General features: G+C 39.3%; 1 protein-coding gene across 3 annotated transcripts in view; it reads right to left on the bottom strand.

Annotated features, from left to right (window-relative positions):
- The window catches only part of CNTNAP4 (contactin associated protein family member 4), a 250,798-nt gene that overhangs the window by 205,197 nt on the left and 24,416 nt on the right, over window positions 1–21,185 (bottom strand). For all 3 annotated transcript variants that reach the window (XM_077754042.1, XM_077754043.1, XM_077754044.1), the window contains exon 2: window positions 10,118–10,228. In XM_077754042.1, the coding sequence (XP_077610168.1) occupies window positions 10,118–10,228 (111 nt within the window). The remainder of the gene's footprint in view (window positions 1–10,117; window positions 10,229–21,185) is intronic.

Genomic DNA, 21,185 nt, shown 5'->3' with positions numbered 1-21,185 from the left:
TAGCTCTGTGTCAAAAATAAGTAAATATTAAAAAAAAAAAAAGATGGCAGAATAGCAAATCTGCTCATACCCCCACAATGACAAGTACTTGGCAGCCCTCCATGGACAAAAGCGCCTCTGGGGACGCACCTGTAGTCCAGGAACAGGTCTGCCCTCCCAGGGGCCCACGGGGAGGCACACATGACCCCAGCCCTGGAGCCAGGCCCTCCAATGTCCATCCTGCAGCAGTTCTGTGCCTGGGCCCCCGCCCCCGCCCCTCCCAGGGGCTCCGAGGAGCAGTTCCGCCCCGACAGAGACTGCGCCAGCCCCTCCTCACGGCCCCATCAGGAAGCAGTCCCGCGTGTCCTCCAGGAGGTCAGCCCTCTAACCTCGGTCTGACTGTGGATCTTGAAGGGGTGCTGGGCCGCATTCCAAGCCCGCTCAGCTGCAGCCCAGGAGCAGTCGTGCCCACTCAGGCACCCGGAGGGAGACTCGCGCCTCACCCGCCCATGCCTCCAGAGGCAGGCCTGGCTGCTTTGATTGTACTGGACTCTGAGGTGGCCCTGTGACTTGGCTCCAGGCCCTCTCAGCCGCAGTCCCAGAGCAGCCACACCCATCCAGGGGTCTGGCAGGAGACATGGTCCTCCATGCCCTTGAAAGCAGGCCCGCACACCTGGGTCCAGGCTGTGCACCCTGTCGTGGCCACTTCAACCAGTTCAGCTCTCTCAGACAGTGTGTGACGAATCCTGCGGCCTCGGGGCCTAGCGAGTGATGCTCCTTCAGATGCAGACAACAACGCAAGACTAGACAGATCACGAAAAGTCAGGCAGACATGACACCACCGAAGGCCACAGATGGGAATAAACATCCCGCAACTCACCCCAAGGAAATGAAGACCTACAAACTGCCTAACAAAGAATTCAAACAACCATCAGAAAGAAGCTCAGGGAGATACAAGACAACACAGGACAACTGAACAAAATCAGGAATACAATGCATGAAAAAAATGAGAAGTTTAACACTCCTGAGCAGCCTCATTGTGATGCATCTCCAAACTTTCCAGCCTGAGGACAAAGTGAGGAAGATTTTATCCGTCAGTTTTTGTCCTCTGTTGGTCAAGATTAGCCTCACAGGCAGATAGGACTCCCCATACTCCGCTCCCAGAATTATAATGCCCGGTGGATTTGCTGGGAGCATCCAGGAAGCCTTGGGCTACAGTAAGCGGTACAATCTCAGACGAGGCCTTCCCCGTTGCACCTGTCGGGAAGTGGACTGGTTCCTTACCATGCTGGCTGGAGAAGGACGTGTGGCTGAAGGGACGTGTCACCCAAGAGGTGGCCAATAGATTACAGCACATCTTTAATTACAATAGTCTCTAAAATGAGTATATACAAAAAAGACGGTTTTCTAAGGCTAGCTATCCTCACACTTCCTCTCCTCGAGAAGATTCTCATGATTCTTATGCTTGTTACCAGACTAGAAAGCTCCGGGTCCCCGCTTTCACGGTTTCTTTGGTTATACAACCCCCCATGCTAGCAGAGCCTGGGTGCCTTCCAGCCAAGAGCGTGCATTCTCATTCTGAGGCTGAGTCCCGGACCCCTCCACACACATATGCTAACATTCTGTTGGCAGTAGTTTGCATTTATATTCATGAGAGAGAATGGCTTTTAATTTTCCTTTCTTGTTTGTCCTTGACAGGGTTTGGTATCAAGGTTATGCTGGCCTCATAGAAGGAGTTGGGAAGTATTTTGACTTTTTTTTCCTCTGTCCTCTGGAAAAGAGTATGTTAAGATTAGAGTTTTATCTTCCTTAAAAGTATCTGGGAGAATTCACGTACGAAGGCATTCTAGCCTGGAGTTTTCTCCACTGGAGCGTGTGAATTATGGATTCACTATCTTTAGCAGACAGAGGGATATTTAAATTTTCCATTTTATTTCTGGGGTACAACTTTTTGGGTTGTGTTTTTCAAATTTTTTTTTCAATTCATTTCAATTTTCACCATCATTAGCATAAAGTTTGTCAAAGTATATGCTTGCTATATTTTTGTCTCATTGATTGTATTGCATGTCTTCTATTTCATTAACTAATGCACTTTTCTCTTTTTCCTTACTTTAGGTTTTATCTGCTACTTTTTAAAGACTTTCTTGGGAAGTTGAAGAACTAGGCAATAAATGGATTATTAGTATTTAGTCTTCTGTCTTTTGCGATTTGTGCAAGTCAAGCTATCGGTTTGGACCGAGGTGCATCTCAATTCTGACCCAATAGCATTTTGTTACCATTGAATTAAAATATTCCCTAACTTCTGCTGAGAGTTCTTTTTAGAAAGTGTATTAATTAAACTCCACACCTTTCTAGGTTTTTTAGTATTTCTTAATTATTTATTTCTAGCTTAATTCAACTATACCCACAGTATTTGTTCTGTCTGATTTAAATCCTCTGAGATTTGTTCAAACAATTTTTATGGGCCCAGAATAAGTTTAAGTAAATATTCAAAGGTAAACTGGGCAAGAATTTATATTCTATAGTTGTTGGGGGCAGAGTTGTATGCATCCTGTCCATTATATAAATATAAATGACTACTTATTTACATATTTTGTCAAATTTGTTACCTTCACTGTTAAAATCTTCTGTATTTTCACTACTTTTTTTTGCCCACTTCTTCAATAAAATACAGAAAGAGGGAGATTAAAATCCTTCACTATGTTTTGTGTTTCAATTTGAATTGTCTATTTCTCCCATCATTTCTGTCCATTTTTCTTTATATATTTTGAAGCTCTGTTATTTGGTGCAGAAAATGTCAGGCTCACTATATGGTATTTCCTTTCTCTCCAGGATCTTTGCCCCTGAAGGCCTGGCTATCTCGGGTTTTTATCAGCTGTCTTCAAGCAGTTAACACTTTCTGGTTGGTTTACTAGTTTCTAGAAATGCAGCTGTTACAGACTGAATGTATCTCACCAAAATTCATAGTTGAAGCCCTAACCCCCAATGTGATGGTATTTGGTATCTTTTTGAGGGATTCAGGTTTAGATTAGGTCTTGAGAACAAGACCCTCATGATAGGAACAGTGCCTTTTAAGAAGAGAAAGACAGAGAGAGATGGCTGCCTCCACACAATCACATCAAGGAAAGGCCCTGGGAGCACACAGCGAGCAGGTGGCTGTCTACAGCTAGGGTAGGCTCTCACCAGGAACTGAATCCGCTGACATCTAGATCGCAGAGTTCCCAGCCTCCAGAACTGCAAGAAATAAATGTCTATCATTTAAGACCTCCCGTCCGTGGTATTGTGTTACAGCGTCCCAAGCTGAGACACTAACTTTTCTAAACCGATCACACACCCAGCCATCTTGCTAGGCTCAGTTCATTTACCATGAGGTAGGACAGAAATCTGAGGTAGAATTTGACCATCCAGAGTTTCCTGGGGGCTCAGGCAGTGTGTGGAACTCCACCTGAAATTGTCTGGTCGCTTCCCCTTCCTCACCCTGCTTCCTCCACTCCCTCACTGTTTTCTCCTGGGAACTATCCCCTGACAAACCACTGGCACCTCAGTCATCACCCAGAGTGTGCTTCTGGGAGACTCCTACCTAACACACCACCTGATTACTTAAGTCACATTTTTCTCTATCTATATGTGAAATTTCCCTACTCAGCACTGTGAAAACTGTTAGATATACACAAAGAAATACATTATATATTAATGATAATTGTAAATTTTATGAATGTAGTTTAATTGACCAAATTTGAGCCACTGTATCAATTTCAGTAGGATCATATTTATGACTTGAATTCCTAGATCTTAAGTCTGCTTAAGACATTTCTTAAGCCAGGAGCATTCCGTGTCTCCTACTTTGAGGGACTTAGAAGAACAATTTGCCTTCAGAGACTCTCTTTACCTTCTTATTGAAGGACCATCAATATCACTACTCACATGCTTTGAAAAAAAATCTCCATTATCAGAGTGAGTTCGAAAGAAAAGATATTGCCTATAGAGTATTAGAAATGAAAAGAGTGTATTGTCATAGAATTTAGAGGTCCTCAAATTCAACCCCATACTTTTATAGGAAAGGAGAAAAGAAGAGGTAATTTCATTTCCTTAAGGCGACTCACAATTTGGTATTATGATCTAGTTTTCATGTTTCTAAAACCAGATTTTCTTTCACTATAAATTGCTTAGGGTTGGCTACTTGGCACATTCACTCGGGTTACATTATCAGGTTGATTTAGAGATGAAGAGAGTGTGCTACAGGGCAGACAAAGACGATAAAGATAAGCTAGAGGATGACCAACACCCTGGCAGGAGAGATGAGAAGAGAATGGAACGTGCCCTGAAGGAAGGAGGCCCAGAAAGGAAGGGAATATCCACAGTAAAGAGAAGGCCAAGCAGTCAAGTGGACAATCACCTCTGGTGTTAAGTCAAGTGAATCAACGGAAGAGTAGAAGTGATTCTATATTAATCACAGAAATGACAGCAAATTCTCCCCTGCTTTAATGAACAGAGGATATAGGTATATGGAGAAATAAGATGTAAATCTTAACTCATTTTTATTCTACTTTCTCAAGGCCAGCATACAAAATATAATCTATAAGCATGAATGACACACCACGGACCATAAAATTGATCTAGAACTTCATTTTCCAAACCTTTTTCAAAATGTTAATCTCCTTGGAAGTTCTTTTTTAACTTCATAAACCAATTTTCAACTGCTAAAAATGTAAAATATTTTAAATAAAGCCATTAGGTCACCCTAGTTCACGGACTTTGACTAAGATATAGGAGAAGGTACTTCAAGCTAATACTGAACAGTTAAAATATAGTTTTTGTTTTGCTTTATAATTAATCAGGAAAAAACCCAACTCTTCCTACCAGAGTTATATGGAAGCCTGAATTCCCTGAGATTGTCTTTGTAATTTATATATTTGGTCCTGTGAGGTTTGCTAAAATGTGGTTAATTGGCAGGGCACACTTAGAAACAGTTTAACATTCTATTGGGACTGTGCTTTTCTTGTCGGGCATACCAGAGCCATGATCAGTTTCAAAAAAGCCAATACCATTTCAGTACTCTCCCTATTCTTCCAATAGAAAATTAGGAAGTTATGGGGCGCCTGGGTGGCTTAGCTGGTTAAGCGTCCGACTTTCGCTTAGGNAAACAAAAAAAAGAAAAGAAAATTAGGAAGTTAAAGCATAGTGGTGAAATACTTTTCCTGTCCTTTAGTCAGTAAGAGGTAGTAGTAATTTAAACCCAAGAATGGTGAATTGGCCTAAGAAATGTCTAATACTGATATGTCGGCTTTTCGCCTAAAATTTTATGATCCCTCGAGTATGAGAGTAGGTTAGCTGAGGTTCAAGTGTGCTGGGGAAGCTCGCGTTCTGTGACTACTGGGGTTATTCTCAGGGACCTGACTCTTCAGGGATCTAGTCGGGTTTCAGTGCTCTCATCTCAGTGTTAAGAACTGTACATCTCTTAATCCTGGGGATAAATTAGGGCACAAGACAGAAGAATCAGGCAGAGCTGGTAAGAAGTCATAGACTCACAGCCTGACTCAACAGGGATGTGTGTGCCCCTTGTAATTCAGATAATTGATCAGGTGCCACGGGCTTACTCAGGCACCTCCGATTCTGGGTATAATGGGGAAGCAGGTGATATAGAAGCAAGCAAGCTGGTGGTATCTTCTCTTGTCTAACAAACTGTAAGAAAAGGCCATCCCAGGGGAGCCTGGGTGGCTTAGTCGGTTAAACGCCCAGCTTTGGCTCAGGTCATGATCTCACGGTTCGTGGGTTCGAGCCCCGCGTCGGGCTCTGTGCTGACAGCTAGCTCAGAGCCTGGAGCCTGTTTCAGATTCTGTGACTCCCTCTCTCTCTGACCCTCCCCTCTCACGCTGTCTCTCTCTCTTTCTCTCAGAAATAAATAAAACATTAAAAATTAAAAAAAGAAAGAAAGAAAGAAAGAAAAGAAAAGGCCATCCCCGATGCACCAAATCCATACTCTTCTCAGTCAGGAAGCCTGCCCACCCCATCTCTGGTCCTGGGGACCTGCAGGCACATTCCTGACCCACACCCACTGTGCCAACGAGGCTCCCCTTTGTTTAGGTTTGAGTTCTTTTGGTGCTGTGTAAAACTCATCGCATTATTTTTCTCATGAAGAAAGTATTGGTTGTTAAGTATATTAATGCTATTGTTTTAAAATGTGATAATTAAAAAAGACTTTCTGCAATATGTTTAACAGCAGGAAACATTCACCTCATCTGACCTCTTAAGCACTGGCATGTATCATGCATACCTTGGGGATTTATCTTTTGGGGTTTAATTTAGGCATAATAGTCGTATGTGAACAAGCACAATGATTTAGGGCAGTAAGAATCACCAAATAATTCTGCATAGAACGTCATAATTATTCTCATTAGGAGTACATCCGAAAATGGGAGTTCTCTCTGCCAATTAACCAAATATGCTAATATCTCTATCAATAGATGCTTGATGTTAACAACAAATTCTGTGGGCATGGGGAAAACATTGCTTGGCAGGCATTTAAAGTAGAAGGGCTTGGCTGCAGTGAAGAAAAATAGACAATAGAGGGGTCTCTGAGGTGGCTCAGTTGGTTAAGCATCCAACTTTGGCTCAGGACATGATCTCAGTTCGTGAGTTCGAGCCCCATGTCAGGCTTGCTCTGACAGCTCAGAGCCTGGAGCCTGCTTCCAATTCTGTGTCTCCCTCTCTCTCTGCCCCTCCCCTGCTCATGTTCTCTCTCACACAAAAATAAAATGAATATTTAAAACTTAAAAAAAACAAAGATAAATAATGAGAAAACAGACAAACATTCAACTTTTTAGGAAAATAGGATATACTTAGACCTTACAGAATAGATGAGAGAAAACCTGCAGAATTTTTCAGTTATGGAAGCAATGCGCTATATAAATAAACACAGGTACACATATATATTTACACTCATATATACAAATACACACAAGGAGGATAGTTTTATTTACTGCTTTATGATTTTACATGTATATACAAATATATCAGTTGGCAGTAACCTACTTCCTAGGTTTCTCGAGTACATCACAACAGAAACGTTCATTTGGATTACACTGCAGCCAGAGGAGTAGTTCTACATCTGTGGCTTCTTTATATTCTGTCCTAAGAACACACTTGGACTATGAAATGGTACCCTAGAGCCTGTGTGAACTTGACATGGACACTAGTTAACTTTAGTTGCCCGTCATCATTCAAACTACATGGAACCTGCAGCAATATGGTAGTATACAAAGGCAGAGAGAGATTCCATTCCATTAGCAGTGATGGGCTTTTGTTCATCTGTGTTGTCTACCCTTATATCTGGATTATACTCTTCTGAGCTATGAAATCTTTCAGATTCAGACTCGGAGGAGTCCTCCCAGTACAACCAAGTACGCAGAAGTCCTTTCCTCAGGAGCATTCTTCCCAGCTTCCCAGGACTGCTATAACTAAATAGCACTAATTGGGCAGCTGAAACCAAGAGAACTTATTGTTTCACTGTTTGGGAGCCTGGACATCCAAAATACAGGTGCTGGCAGGGCCATGCTCCTCCCTCTGTAGGCTTGAGAGAATACTCCTTCCTTGCCTCCTCCTAGCTTCTAGAAGTTGCTGGCGATACAGACATTTCTTAGTTTGAAGCCCCATCATTCCAATTTTTGCTTCCATCTCTACATGCTCCATTTCCGCATGGCCTTCTTCTCTCCATCTCTTCTGTCTCTGTGTGTCTCCAAATCTCATTCTCTTTATAAGGCCTAATCTGGAGCTCACCCTAATCCATGACAACCTAAGCCGATATGACCTTGACCTGATCACACTGCAGAGACTTTAGATCCAAATAAAGTCACATTCATAGGTATCAGGGTTAGAATGGAATGTCTCCTTTTGGAGGACACAACTCAACCCACAACAGCACTCAAGTGGCAAAATTAAGTGAATATACCTCAAAAAAATATTCATTTTTCTTCCTCCCTCTTGAGAGACTCATCATGTTCAACAGTATCTTTTTCTGGTCTTCTTCTCCCACCACGGGGCCTAGTGATTTTCACAGTTACCCACGGCATTTGTCTCATGGATGGAGAACAGCAGCTAGATAAGCTTGATTCTTTGTTTCTTGCTTGTTTTTTCTTTGGCTCTAAGTTTTCTAGATTTCATGGGAAAGGGGTCACTCTATCCGTGTTTCTGGGGTATTCAGATCTTTATTTGTTGATTCGGTTTATTTACATGTGACCTGCTGACTTGGCTAAACACCCTTTCACCACCCGATCTAAAGACACTGTAAGGAATGCTGATGGTAGAAATAATATCTAGCCTTTAATAAATCACTCAAAAGCTGACATTCCTTTGTGAACACTTGATGTAATTAAGAGGGAAGAAAAAAGAAAAACTAAATAAAAAAGAAAAAAATGTAATCAAGTAGGTTGACAACCAGCAAAAGATAATTAAAACGATCCTGTTTTGTTTCTCCATTTCATTAACATGCAAATGAGATTCATGAAGTTTGATACTGTGGTTCACCAAGAGCCAGAGAAACGAATTAAGAATGAAAATGAGTCTCACTGGTGGAGACTTGTGACGAGTCTATAAATTAATAAAAAATACAATTTGATCCGATTAATAACTTGTATACATTTTGTGTGATTTATTGAATCTCAGCAAATGAAATAAACAGTTAAATTAAATTTTGTATCCTTCCATGGGCCAAATCCTAGGAACGTTCTTATTACTCACACAGAGGAGTGGTATGTGTATGTTTCACCCTGCCTTACTTTGGAAAAGGGTATAAGATAGAGACTTCACTGCAAGATCAGCACTGTGATGTCAACACTCCTGCTTGGAGAACACAGCTGTAAGAGCTGGATTGGTCTTCAGAGGGGCTAGGAGAGTTCACTGGCCTGTGGTCAGGAAGGAATTCAGAATTGCAAATAGAGAGAGAGAGTCCAGAGTGATCAATAACACTCAACTGCAAGGTAAATAAAAGGAACAGACAAAGCAGTATCCACACAAACATATTCAAGGCCTCACAAATTCCCTGTCCGATACAAGGATCTCCATTCTTACTCTCCATTGACGCTTTCACACTCAGAGACACACACAGGTGACTGTCTCAAATAATATGAGACGACATTTTAAAATAAACAAATTTAAAGTCATGCTAAGGTGTTAGATATTTATCATGTGTGCCAGATGGCAAAACACAGACAGACAGACACACATTTGATCTATTTGTTCCATCCAATGTTCGTTGTGCTCTAACACTACAGCAGTGCCAAGAATAACATCAAGGAGAAAAATGAAAAGAAGTGGCTAACATATGGCATGCGAGAGGGGGATAATAAATGAGCAAATCACGGTTTCAATAATATATGATGTTGGTGTCTATTTTTTTCCCACAGTTGCTAAAAACGTTTTCTGTGTTAGGGTTGCCAAAGCCTCTTTCCATAGAACGTGAGTGCAGATGGCTTTTGCCTTCACGTACTATGCAAAGGGGCCATGCAATGCTGTCTCTAAGCGCACAGAGTTTTGAAATTCTCTCTCACTTCAACGGCAAGTTGACTTTTAATTATCTGCGCTTTCCTTTAAACATATTCAAGCGATCAAACACAACCTACCTATGAGACTGTCAACAATATGAACTGCATATTCCTAGAGGAGCATGAAACTTATTAAGTTCCCATTCCTCCACAGGAGAAAGACTCATGCCATCCACACTGAGAATTACACAAACTGAGGGCTCCTTATTTTTACATAACTAGCATCTTTGAAAATTACTTCTCCTCACAAGCTTCCTATTTAACTTGAAATAGAGGCTCAATTAAGTTTTCATGGCTACTGTAGACATAATGATTAGATATTGTTTTAGAAAGGTTTACTTCATAAGATAAGTATAAAAGCTCACCATACTGAAGGAATTCCATTCTTTGGATGCTTCCAGCATCCAAAGATGACACGGGATTTAAAACAGGATGTGAACCTTTGCCCACCCCAGTACCAGTCTCAAGTCACATACTTCTCACAAGTTTCAGCCATTTGCTTATTAAGACATGTACTTCCTTTTACAGTACGGCACGTATAATGACTTCATTAAAAGAGAACAGAAAATTAAGGAGATTAAGGTAAAAAGCAGACTTACCATCTCTTCGATTCAGCCTTGCAAATCCAGGACCGTGACTGCTAGAAAGTTCAGATGAACTGCTGAATGATGCCGGAGACAAGGCAGACACCAGAGGCTTGTCACAATCATCTGCCAAAAGGGAAAATCCACATTCAGCTTAGTACAGTGCTGACGGCTTTCTTGGATTCCATACGTCAAACAAACAAAACAAACAATACTAGGATCTCTAACAATGTGCCCACTGCTTATATGCATTTTCTACTGAAGGTCTATTAAGTTCAATAAGAAAAGAAAAAAAAACCTTAAAGACAAGAGAATATGAAAATAGGGAAGAAAAACTTCAGAGAAATTATAAACTATTTTAATATCTTGAGGTAGAAAAAGTTTACCTAAGCAAGAAACAAAAATACCTAATCAGTATACAAATTTACAAATAAATCTAGGTAAGGAAAGATTTATAAATAAAACTATATTAAAATTAAGAAATTATGGTTGCCAAAAGATGCGTAAAAAGAAACGTCACATGTGGACAGTACATGCAAAACAGCATGTGACCAGTATTCAAAATTAAGGAAAATAAAATAAAGAAAGACAAAAACTACCTTTAAATCGATTAGAAAACACACTTGGAAAAATGGCACAAGGCAAGACCAGAGAGTTCATAGACAAGAACCTGTATAAACTGATGTTCAAACGCATCAGTAAAAAGAAGTGTAAATCAAGACTACAATGAGATACTATTTTACAGATAGTATATTCACAAGATTTTAGAATTGTGACAACACCAGATCATCCAGAGAATGTGGGCCAAGAGAAGTTCCAACAGCCTGCTAGTGGGAGTGTAAATTTGAGCACCTACTTAGAAAAAACAATTTCTCACTAGCTTGTGCATTTGAACTTCTGTACCCCAACGTTCCTCCAATTCCATTGACACATATGTCTTCCTGGGCAGAACGTCCCTATAATGAAATGCCGGTCTCAGGAAGTTTGCCTTCTTACCCAAGGATGTGATCTAAATACTAGTATTTTCTCTGTCCATTGAAAAGACAAAAGTTGCAAATCAGTGACCTAGAGAAACTCTTGCATTTGAGCATCAAGAGACATGCAATTTCCAGCAACGTTGCTCTTAATAGGAAAGAATTGTTGACAACCCAGACATCCAATGACCACAGAACAGATCGATAAACCATAGTACTCTTCAAAATGGAAAAATATATAGCAGTACAAAGGAACTACATCAATGCACACCAAAGATAAAGGTTGGATCTTAGAAACAAAACAGATTTCATAGGTTTGAGAATCTTAAAAGTAAGCAAAGCTAAGTGATATGTTGCTTAAGAATATATGTAATTTTAAAAAAAGAAATGAAAAACATAAAATTCAGGACAGTGGTTACTTCTAGAGGAAGGCAACGTGTGTGTGTGTGTGTGTACACACCTGTATGTATATATCAATATGCACATAAGGATATACACAGAAGTATACACCTGTCTATCATCTACCTTATTATGTGTATCACATATAAAATTAAAACAAGGCATGAAGAGAGAGGGAAAATATAAGAATAATCTCGTGGAGACCATGATGTCATACATGCTTAATTTTATTCAGGTAATTCTTCATTCCATGCAACCTTACATATTTGTCTTTTATTTTATATGATTATTAAGTTGTCATTTTTTTACCCTAATCAGAAAAAGTATTTCTCTCATATTTAGGATTTAACACTACTGGTAATTAAAAATCAGGCAGGGTTTTGTCCCAATTATTTAATTACCAATAAACAATTTAATTTAAATTAAATTAATCTAGGAATTATCTAAATTCGTCTGAAATTTTTATGAAGCTTATTCTGCCTGAACAGCTTTAAAAATGGTCATTGGTAGTTTCATTGCTAAAGCATTCAAACTACAATATTTTCCCACAGTCCTTCTATTTGAAATGTGTTTTTCTTTAAAGCTAAATGTCTCAAATATAAGAGATAAGCAAAAATTTGCCAACTTAACATTGGCATGCCTTGCAGAAGAATTTGCCTGAGATGGCATTTTACTTTTTAAGACTGTCTCATTTTCATTTAAAGCACACTCTTTCTTCCTGCACACCTTGAATTCTTTAGCTAACTCTTTAGAAAGACTTGATAACTGGCCCACAGTTACTGCATGTCTGTTGATTGGGTTAAGTACTGACACTGTCGATCTGGAGGTAATTCAAGTATTAAGGAGTGGAGACATAAAGAGACGCACAATCCATGGAGTGACGAAGAAAGTTCTGATTGTGCCCAACCAGGAGCAACTACCAAATGGCTTTCATACATTATGTGAAGGACAATGTGTGCATCTGCACGTACAAATGAGTGCATTATTTCTACAGGGGGGTGCATGTATGGGTGTGTGTTTACCAGAAGTACAGTCATTTTTGAATCATTATCGGTATTCAGGTGTACATGTGACCCAAAAAAGCATGTTTAACTGCAATTCTCAATCAATTATGCAGATTCAAATCGATGTTTCAGATGTAAAATGCCTCTCCAGTGCAATCACTCTTGAAGGCACATATTTACTGCTCATTTGTTTTTGCCATTATAAACTGAGAATCAATACTGTTCTATTTTTAGCCAAAAATGGGATTAAAATAAGAGAAGGGGTGTTTATTTCATTTATGGGGAAAAGGACATAGGGTATGGTAAATGGATCAGGGAGGCTACTGGTGTTTGGTAACGTTCCAGCTGTTGGCCTGAGTGGTGATTACATGGTGTTATTATGTTTTGCTACAAGCATACACATTTCCCCATGATCTATAGTATCTTTATTTGGCAATAAAATATTCTAAGGTTATTCTTATATAAAACTAATAATAAGGGGAGCCTGGGTGCATCCGACTCTTGATTTCAGCTCAGGTGAAGAATCTCACCGTTTGTCAGACAGAGTTCTGCATCAGGCTCTGCACTGACAAAATGAAGCCTGCTTGGGATTCTCTCTCCCTTTCTCTCTCTCTCTCTCCCCCCGTGCCCTCCCCTGATTGTGTGCTTGCTCTCTCTCTCAAATAAACATTTTTAAAAAAACTAATATCTAACACATGTTCAGTGAGTACTCTGTACTAAGAACTTAACAACCATTTTACAGTTATTAATCTTTACTACTCCTCTTTAAAATACTAATATTGCTGTTATTTCACAGATGAGATCATTGAAATACAACTTTAGTTAATTTGCTTGTCTCACTGTGTTGGAGCCATGGAATTTAAAAAGTAAGATGGGGTCTAGAATCCAGTATATAAGAACACTATAACTACAATGATTACTTCTTTAGGTTTGGAGTATAGAAATTTCACCAGATACCATAATGACATAAATAAAATATCTCTCAAGAAACTGTATACTTCAATTCCAGATGTGCCAAGCAACTTACTACCAAAAACTATAAAATAATAAATAAATAAACTACAAAACTATTGATCTTCAGTAGTCTTAAAGGTCTCAGACTGCAGTAAGAGTCTGGAGTATAAGGAGTATTTCCCTCAAGACATTAATAAAATGGAATTCTAGATTAAGTCTCAGTCTCCTGTGAATTTAATTCCAGAAAACAAGTTTTCTCTGACTGTACCAGTAAATGCAGTGAAATTCAGGCTCTGGACAGAGCTGAGAACCACAAAAGGAGGTTATTTAGACCCCGAGGAGACATTTAGCAATATCTGGAGACACTGTGATCATCACAACTTGAGCATATTCTAGAATCTAGTGGGCTGAGGCCAGGGATGCTGCTTAAACATTGTGCACAGGCAGCCCTCATGGCAAAGAATTATCCAGTCCCAAATGTCAATAGTGCGGTAGTTGAGAAACTCTAGCCTAGACTCTGGTAAAAGAAACTGGGTGAATTCGTCTTCTCTGGAGTATTCTCTCATCTAGAACTACTGGTTTCCTCAAATTCTCATGATTATTAGCTCTGATTTACAGTTTCTCAGAGTGCATATGATCATTGTTCAGAGTGCATAAATACATAAGTAAGAAATGAGCTTTCAAATGTGAAATAATATACTGTTTCAGTTCAAAAGATAATTGTATTATTTTTAAATAAAATACTGTATCACATCATTACCATCCTGGTTCCTTCACTAGGGACATCTATATGTGTTGCATACTATGAGTCGGCAGTTCTCTCTTGTCCAGCAAGAGAGCAGATGCAGAACTGAATACAAGAGGGGCTAATATCTGGGAGCAGACAAGAGCCCCAAGCAGGGGTTTCCTCTCCATATTTATTGACCTCTCAAGATATTACACACATTATGAAAATGGAGAAAACAATCAGACAGTAGTCATTAACTCATGTGTATAAGAAGCAAAGGGTCCTGGGGGCAAGTGGAGTTTGTGATCAAAGTATATTGGTGCCAGATGGATATAATAAGTGATACAACAAGTTACTTATGATCCCATTATATATCTCACTCACTAACTTGGGCCCTTTCTCCCCATAGTGGTGACTTTCCGGCCTAAGTTTTCTTAACCCATTTATATAATAAGGAATTCTTGAACCTATATTATTATATACATAATAGTTTACATGTATTATAGTATACATATATAGTATATATAGTATACATATATGTATATATAAATTTGTATTATTTGTATATGTACAAATGTGTATTTATATGTATAATATGTATATAATATATATTAAGAATACATATTTATAATACATATATGTACACATATGTATGCACACATGCATTTATTAAAATGTATACACGTACAAAATGTGTCTAAAAGCTGTATAAATGCTAAGTTAACCATCAAGTCCTAAGTGATGGCATACATTCAGTGCATGGTATTCTTTTATAAAAATGTATCAATATATTTTTGTATGTACATATTAATAATATATAATAATATGTATTATGTATGTATTATGCATATGTAAATAAATATAAATTCATATATACTTGAAATATACATTTCTATTACATAGTTTATACATATGTATGTATAAGTATATACATGTATGCATTTATATGTGTAAGTATTTTGTAGATTTACAATGCTATATATATATTAGCACACATGTAGTCACATGTCTAAATACGCTATATAATATGTACATATAAGCATTATATAATATAAACATATACATATTATACATACAACACATGTATTACAGATACAATATACACATGTACATATGTAAATATATAGTGTTCAAGTGCAGTGTCTTCGCACATCCACCCCTGCAAGTCTCCAGGGGACTCCCCGCCACAGAAGCTGCCAAGCAGGGAGAGGACGCAGCCTGCCACCTACCCTGCACTGTGAGCATATGAGCCACTAGGCCTGGGGCCCTGACCTCGCCCCACTTCTCTCCCAATGCTTCGGCCACTCTCTTCCGCTTCCTGCACGTGTGTGTCCCTCACTCCCCTTCTGTCCGGCTCTTGCTCTGCGTTGGTATGGAGGCCCTAACTCCCAGCTCCTCTCCGGCTGTCTTTTGACGCTGCGAAGGAAGGTTTCTAAATTGCAGGAGCAGGATGGAACTTCCTCCCTGCCCTCCCCAACTTTTTGAACAGGTCCTGGGGGACTGAGGTCTTCCCAGCTGTGAGTGCTGCTTTTTGTAGTCCCCACCATGTGCACATGGGATAGACTTAGCTGTCTAGCTCCCAGCAAGACAGCTCTGGCCTGCCTCCAGCAATCTATCGCCCTAAGAGCTAGGGGGCGTGGCAGGGGTCAACTCGCTTCCACCCAGGCTTTGGGCTGCCACAGGACAAGCCGGGACTCAGCTCCCACCCCACCCCTCACTGAGCTTGGCAATGGCTAGGCAGCCAAGGGGCGCTGCCCCGACTCCCTGAAACCAGGTGTGGACCCAGAGCACAGGCTGATCTCTTTATAACCCATGGGGGAGGGGAGCACATCTAGGTCAAAGGGGCACAGGAGCTCATTAAGACTCTAGTTACTAATGACATTTAAAAATACAGTCATTAAGGGGGAAGGCTTGTACTATTCAGAATGGTAGCAAGGCATGTTTGGTTAATTAGTGTCTTTTTCTATTAGAGGAAGAAATGGACATCTCTTTTATTTCTCTCTGTTTTTCCGAAATCATATTACTTTTTTATTCAATGTTTTCATAGTCATATTAGAATTTCCAAGTTAGCCTTGATATAGTTAGAAATGTGAAACCAGTTTTTTATGTTTTTGTAAAAAAAAAAATTCTATACACTGATTATATGTAGAAGACAGTTTTAATAAATTCTGTTAAAATATCCTTAGTAACCTAATTTATATTGAGACTTTCTCCCTCTCTCCCTCTCCTTCTCCTTCTCCCTCTCCCTCTCTCTCTCTCTCTCTCTCTCTCACTCACACACACACACACACACACACACACACACACACACAGACACCTACAGGTTTCAGGTCAATATCTCAGAAAAATCACCATTTATTCTTCACACGAGAGGAAAACTTAAAATTGTCATTAAAAAGACAATGATAAATTAGATCTCTGGCAAACTGTGTATATAAAAACTCAATAGCCTCTTACAAATAAAGATGCAAGCTATAGTGAAAGTATTTTAATATAGCTCGATCGAAAGTAATTTCATTTTATTTTACAAAGGGCTTTAATGCATAATTCTCATAAGTAAGTAAAAGCTGTTCAGTTTTTAATAAAAGTAATTCAATTTTCTTAATCTCTGTGTAATACTACCTGTACTAAGATAATAGGTATATATTATTAGCTGCTTATGTTCTCAGTGCTTCACATGTATTAACTCATTTGATCCTGACAAATACCCTATATTACTTGATAGTATTAACTCCAATGGGCACTTGACGAGAAAGATACACCATGGTTAAATAATTTATCCAACGACACAGAACTCCATTCTGAACAAGTACACTGTTGAAGCAAACGCTGGTAATCTAAACTATGCTTGACAAAAAAATAGAGCTAATTTTCAGTAGCACCCAGCTTAGCTGCCTTCTCTATTATTTGGAAAACCTGCCAAAATTGCTTGCACGCCTGCTAATCGATCATGGTTCCCAGAGGAATATTCACTGGAGAAGGATAGGATTGGATATGATGGGGCAGGATAAAATAGAGAGCAAACATACTTAAAATATTTTAAAATTCCCATACAACTAGAAGCAGGGGTGGGACCTTTGACATGAAGCTTTGGAAACAGTAGAATCTCAGTCTTTTCAGAAAGACCTAGTCCAAATATTCCAGTGACAGGATCAGGATTAAGGATGACCTTTCTTTCCTTCAAGAAATCCATTTCCTGGAACAAAATGTTTTACTCCAATCTGTATTATTGAAATTGTCATTTGGCTGAAATGAGAAATCATCAACTAATTTCAGAAAGTATGGAATTATGCTAACATATATCAAAAACATTGTATACAAGCCAAGATTTTATCTGAAAAATTAGACAATAATATTGTCTAAGTTAACCATAAGCCCGGTCTGAGTGAGTTCTACAAATGGTCCAGGCCTAGTTTTAAGAGTCCAGGAGTAGTTCCAAGATTCCATCTCCCTGCCCTGGCATGACGAAGGATCCAGTCCCTCATGCACTTTTGACTCTTGCTTAGTGAGAAATTGGATATACAAGTGGGCAATGGCCAGACTACATACAAAAATAGAACTCTTGACCCATAATCTACAGCAACCAACCCAAGAAGTCAACCTACTATCTACAGTAACAAGCCCAAAAAGCCAAACAATAACCCCTGTAGCAACTGGCCCAATAATTTACAACCTCCCTAATTTTTGCCCGAGCTTCCAACTTAGCACTGGATAAATGTATTTAGTAGAGATTTCTAAATCTCTACCAAATACAGAAGAAACCAAACACACACATCTAATCAATCACATAGGATGTCCTCCTACTTAACCTGCTTTCAGGCAGCCTCTTGCCAGCAGCCTCCAATCCAGGCATACGTGAAGCCTCCCCTTTTGTTTTTCTACTATAAAGCTCCCCACCCCACCCCCGCAAGCCCTGCCTTTGAGTCTCTGCCAAACACAGTGATGGTGGCTGCCTTTCTTGCTATAGTGAACTCTGAATAACTAGCCTTTGCTTGTTCTCAGGGTCTCCTTTATTTCCATGATAATGAGTTCTTCCCAACTCAGCAGGCTGTCTCCTCACTGTAACCATCCCAGGCATTCACTCAGCACATCAAAGAAAAGCCACAGAAGTCCATCCTAAGAATTTACAGAAGACCTGGGAATATTCGAAAAACACCATCAACTTCCTGATAAAAAACATACTGATCAGCTCCAGGTTGTCTCTTCTGTGGAACAGGCACCTTCAGTAATTAAACCTAGCTGCACAGCAGAATCACATCAGGGAGATTTAAAACTTGCCTGTGGCTATGCCCCATTCCAGGTCATTCGGACTTACTTTGTCTGGGGTGTAGTTTAGCCGGGACACCATGTTAGTTTGGAGACTGGTAAAATAGACTTGCAAATTAATTCCTATCTAATGGAGAGTTTTGTTCCTTTCACAGACCCTTTATGCTTTTCCTACTGCTTTATGAGGCTGTTTAAAGATTGAAAAATGGTTATGGTGTTACACCCCACCCCATTTTCCCAACGTAGCTAAGTCAACTGACAGTGTGTGGAGGCAAAGTCTCTGCAGTCACATTCCGGTGAGGAAAAAAATAAAAGAAAAAGAATAAGTTTTAAGGAATAGTGGTACAACTGGGCTGAAATAAAATATAATTTTTCAAAAGAGCAGGTAACAAAATACAGGCCAATCCGGATTTATCTTTCATCATCATCCAAAATAACATTTCAACTCAATTAAATACCACTGAGTTAGACTGTTGTTAATTCTTTTAGCTTCTTTGAGTATTAAGTTTGACCTCGGCATAAAAATTAACATTGACTTGAGGATACTAGCTTTGGATATATTAAATAAGACAAACATGAGCTTCTAACTTTGTCAGTCAGTGGCTTAAATCTAAAAATAACATATTGCCACAATTTAAAACAAGCAAGCACATACCGGCATTTTTTCTAGAACGGAGTCAGACTCATGGGGGATTTTCTAGTTGTCAAGAATGCATTATTAGAACAGCCTCTCTGTTTCTAGGCATTTTCTCCTTCATAAGCCATGGGTGAATTATATACATAATTGTTAATACTCTGTGATGTTAATGGGATAAGCTTTCACTTGGAGGCAAACATTGGCTTACATGCCCCAAGTTAGATCCTTGGTTTGAATCGCTTTCCCAATTAATCTCCACAATTAATGGATTAATGGGAAGGCAGTTAACTTTTAATGACAGCACAGCCAGAGGCTGATTGATTTTAGAGGCTTAATAGCAACTATTTAAAGTCCAGATTTTAGGACAAGGAGACCTACAAATCCAACAAACAAAACCAACCAAAGGTGAAAGGGTAGAAGAAATAATTAAAAAGCAAAGAGAGTATGAGGGCTCCAAGAATCTGCACACATCACAGACTCTTCCTAACAAAAATGGCCATATGTGACACCCGCATGAATAGACTTAAGGCTTGTTCACGTATCTCTAACTAGTTCCTTTTATGACTGGATATAAATTTCAGAACTGACTTTTGATTACAAAGGGACTTAAAGAGAGAAACTTTACATGAGTATAAAATCCGAAATAATTCCAATAGGTTGTAGGATGTAAGATGTTTAAAACAGTGATAGAGTCCTTTCACCAAATTAGAATTTGTATGGAGTTGGGGTGGGTAGGGGTTCAGAACAATAATAGGGGTGTAACTTGGGTAAGATAAAGTATGCTTCAAATTAATAAAGCTGATGCCCAGTCTAAACCAAACTCACATGTAGGTTAAAAACTGGTGGTTAGAAAAAATGATAATAAATGCAAATGAAAATAAAGTTTGGCAAACATGGGGTCTATGTCATTGACAATCTAAATACAAAACAGTCGAGCAAGGAAAAGGAGGAAAGAAATAGAAAATATCACATATATATGAATCCAATGAAGTTCTGTCCATAGTTGCTCAGATACAGATTCTGAAATATTTATGGTTTAAACTCCTACGTAGAAGTTTATGTGACCCCTCCAAGTATTGCAAACAACATAGATTAAAATGACTTTAAATCTATGATAGAACAGTTAAAGTCAAATGGGAATCAAGACATGTCTTTAGAAGAAAAGAGGCTTTAGTGTGTATTATAAAGGATTTTTCATCCCTTTTTCTTCTTTTTTAATAGGCTTCTGTAAAAACTCTTGAGTGAATTATTATAGACAATTGTTTGTTTTTCATAGCCCAGGAACAGAGGCAGAGGAAGTAAATGGCTGCTGTAGTAGTTTGCTATTCACTGCTGATGTATCAAATGACCACAGACTTGGTTTCTTAAAGCAACACAAATTAATTATCTTACAGTTCTGATGTCAGAAGTCCAAATTTAGCTTCATGGGCTGAAACAAGGTTTCAGTGGGGCAACGTTCTTTTTAGAAGCTCTGGGGGAGAATCTGTTTGCTTCCCCTTCCACCCTCCACAGGACCATTGCCTTACTCAGGGCCTCTGACCATCACACCTCTCCCTTGACTCCCCTGCTGCCCTTTTTCACCTATGAGAATTCTGACATTGAGTCTGCCTAGATAATCCAGGATAATCTCCCCATCTCAAGAGCCTTAATCTAATAGCATCTGCAAAGTCCTTTTGCCTTATAGGGGAAAGTCAAAGACTACAAGGAGTAAGATGTGGGCCTCCTTGGAAGGCCATTACTCTGCCTACCACAGTTACCAATTTGCAGGTGTAGAATCAAGAAAGGATTTTTTTTTTCAGATTCTGTGGCTCAAATTATTGCCCACCGATTGTTAAAGAGCACTGCTGCATCTGATGTAGGGACGCACATATATTGCTTTAATGATGAAACCTCCTGTTTTTAGTAAGCCATTAGGGATAATGGAATCCACACCTAGGTTTATAATTTGAGAGAGACAGGACTGGTTCATTCCCAAAGCCATTTAGGAGATTACCCCAAGCCTCTCCTCAGTGCACAAAACTGGGACATTCTAAGCACCTGCTTCCTCTCCAAGTCTCAGCCATTCTCCCCTCCTCCACTGATACTCCTCCTGAGAGCCACCACCTCTCACACTCTTCTGGAA

The sequence above is a fragment of the Crocuta crocuta genome, unplaced genomic scaffold (assembly GCF_008692635.1).
Source record: "Crocuta crocuta isolate KB4526 unplaced genomic scaffold, BGI_CrCroc_1.0 scaffold61, whole genome shotgun sequence".
Lineage (NCBI taxonomy): Eukaryota > Metazoa > Chordata > Mammalia > Carnivora > Hyaenidae > Crocuta > Crocuta crocuta.
This window is presented reverse-complemented; position numbering and strand designations above follow the sequence as displayed.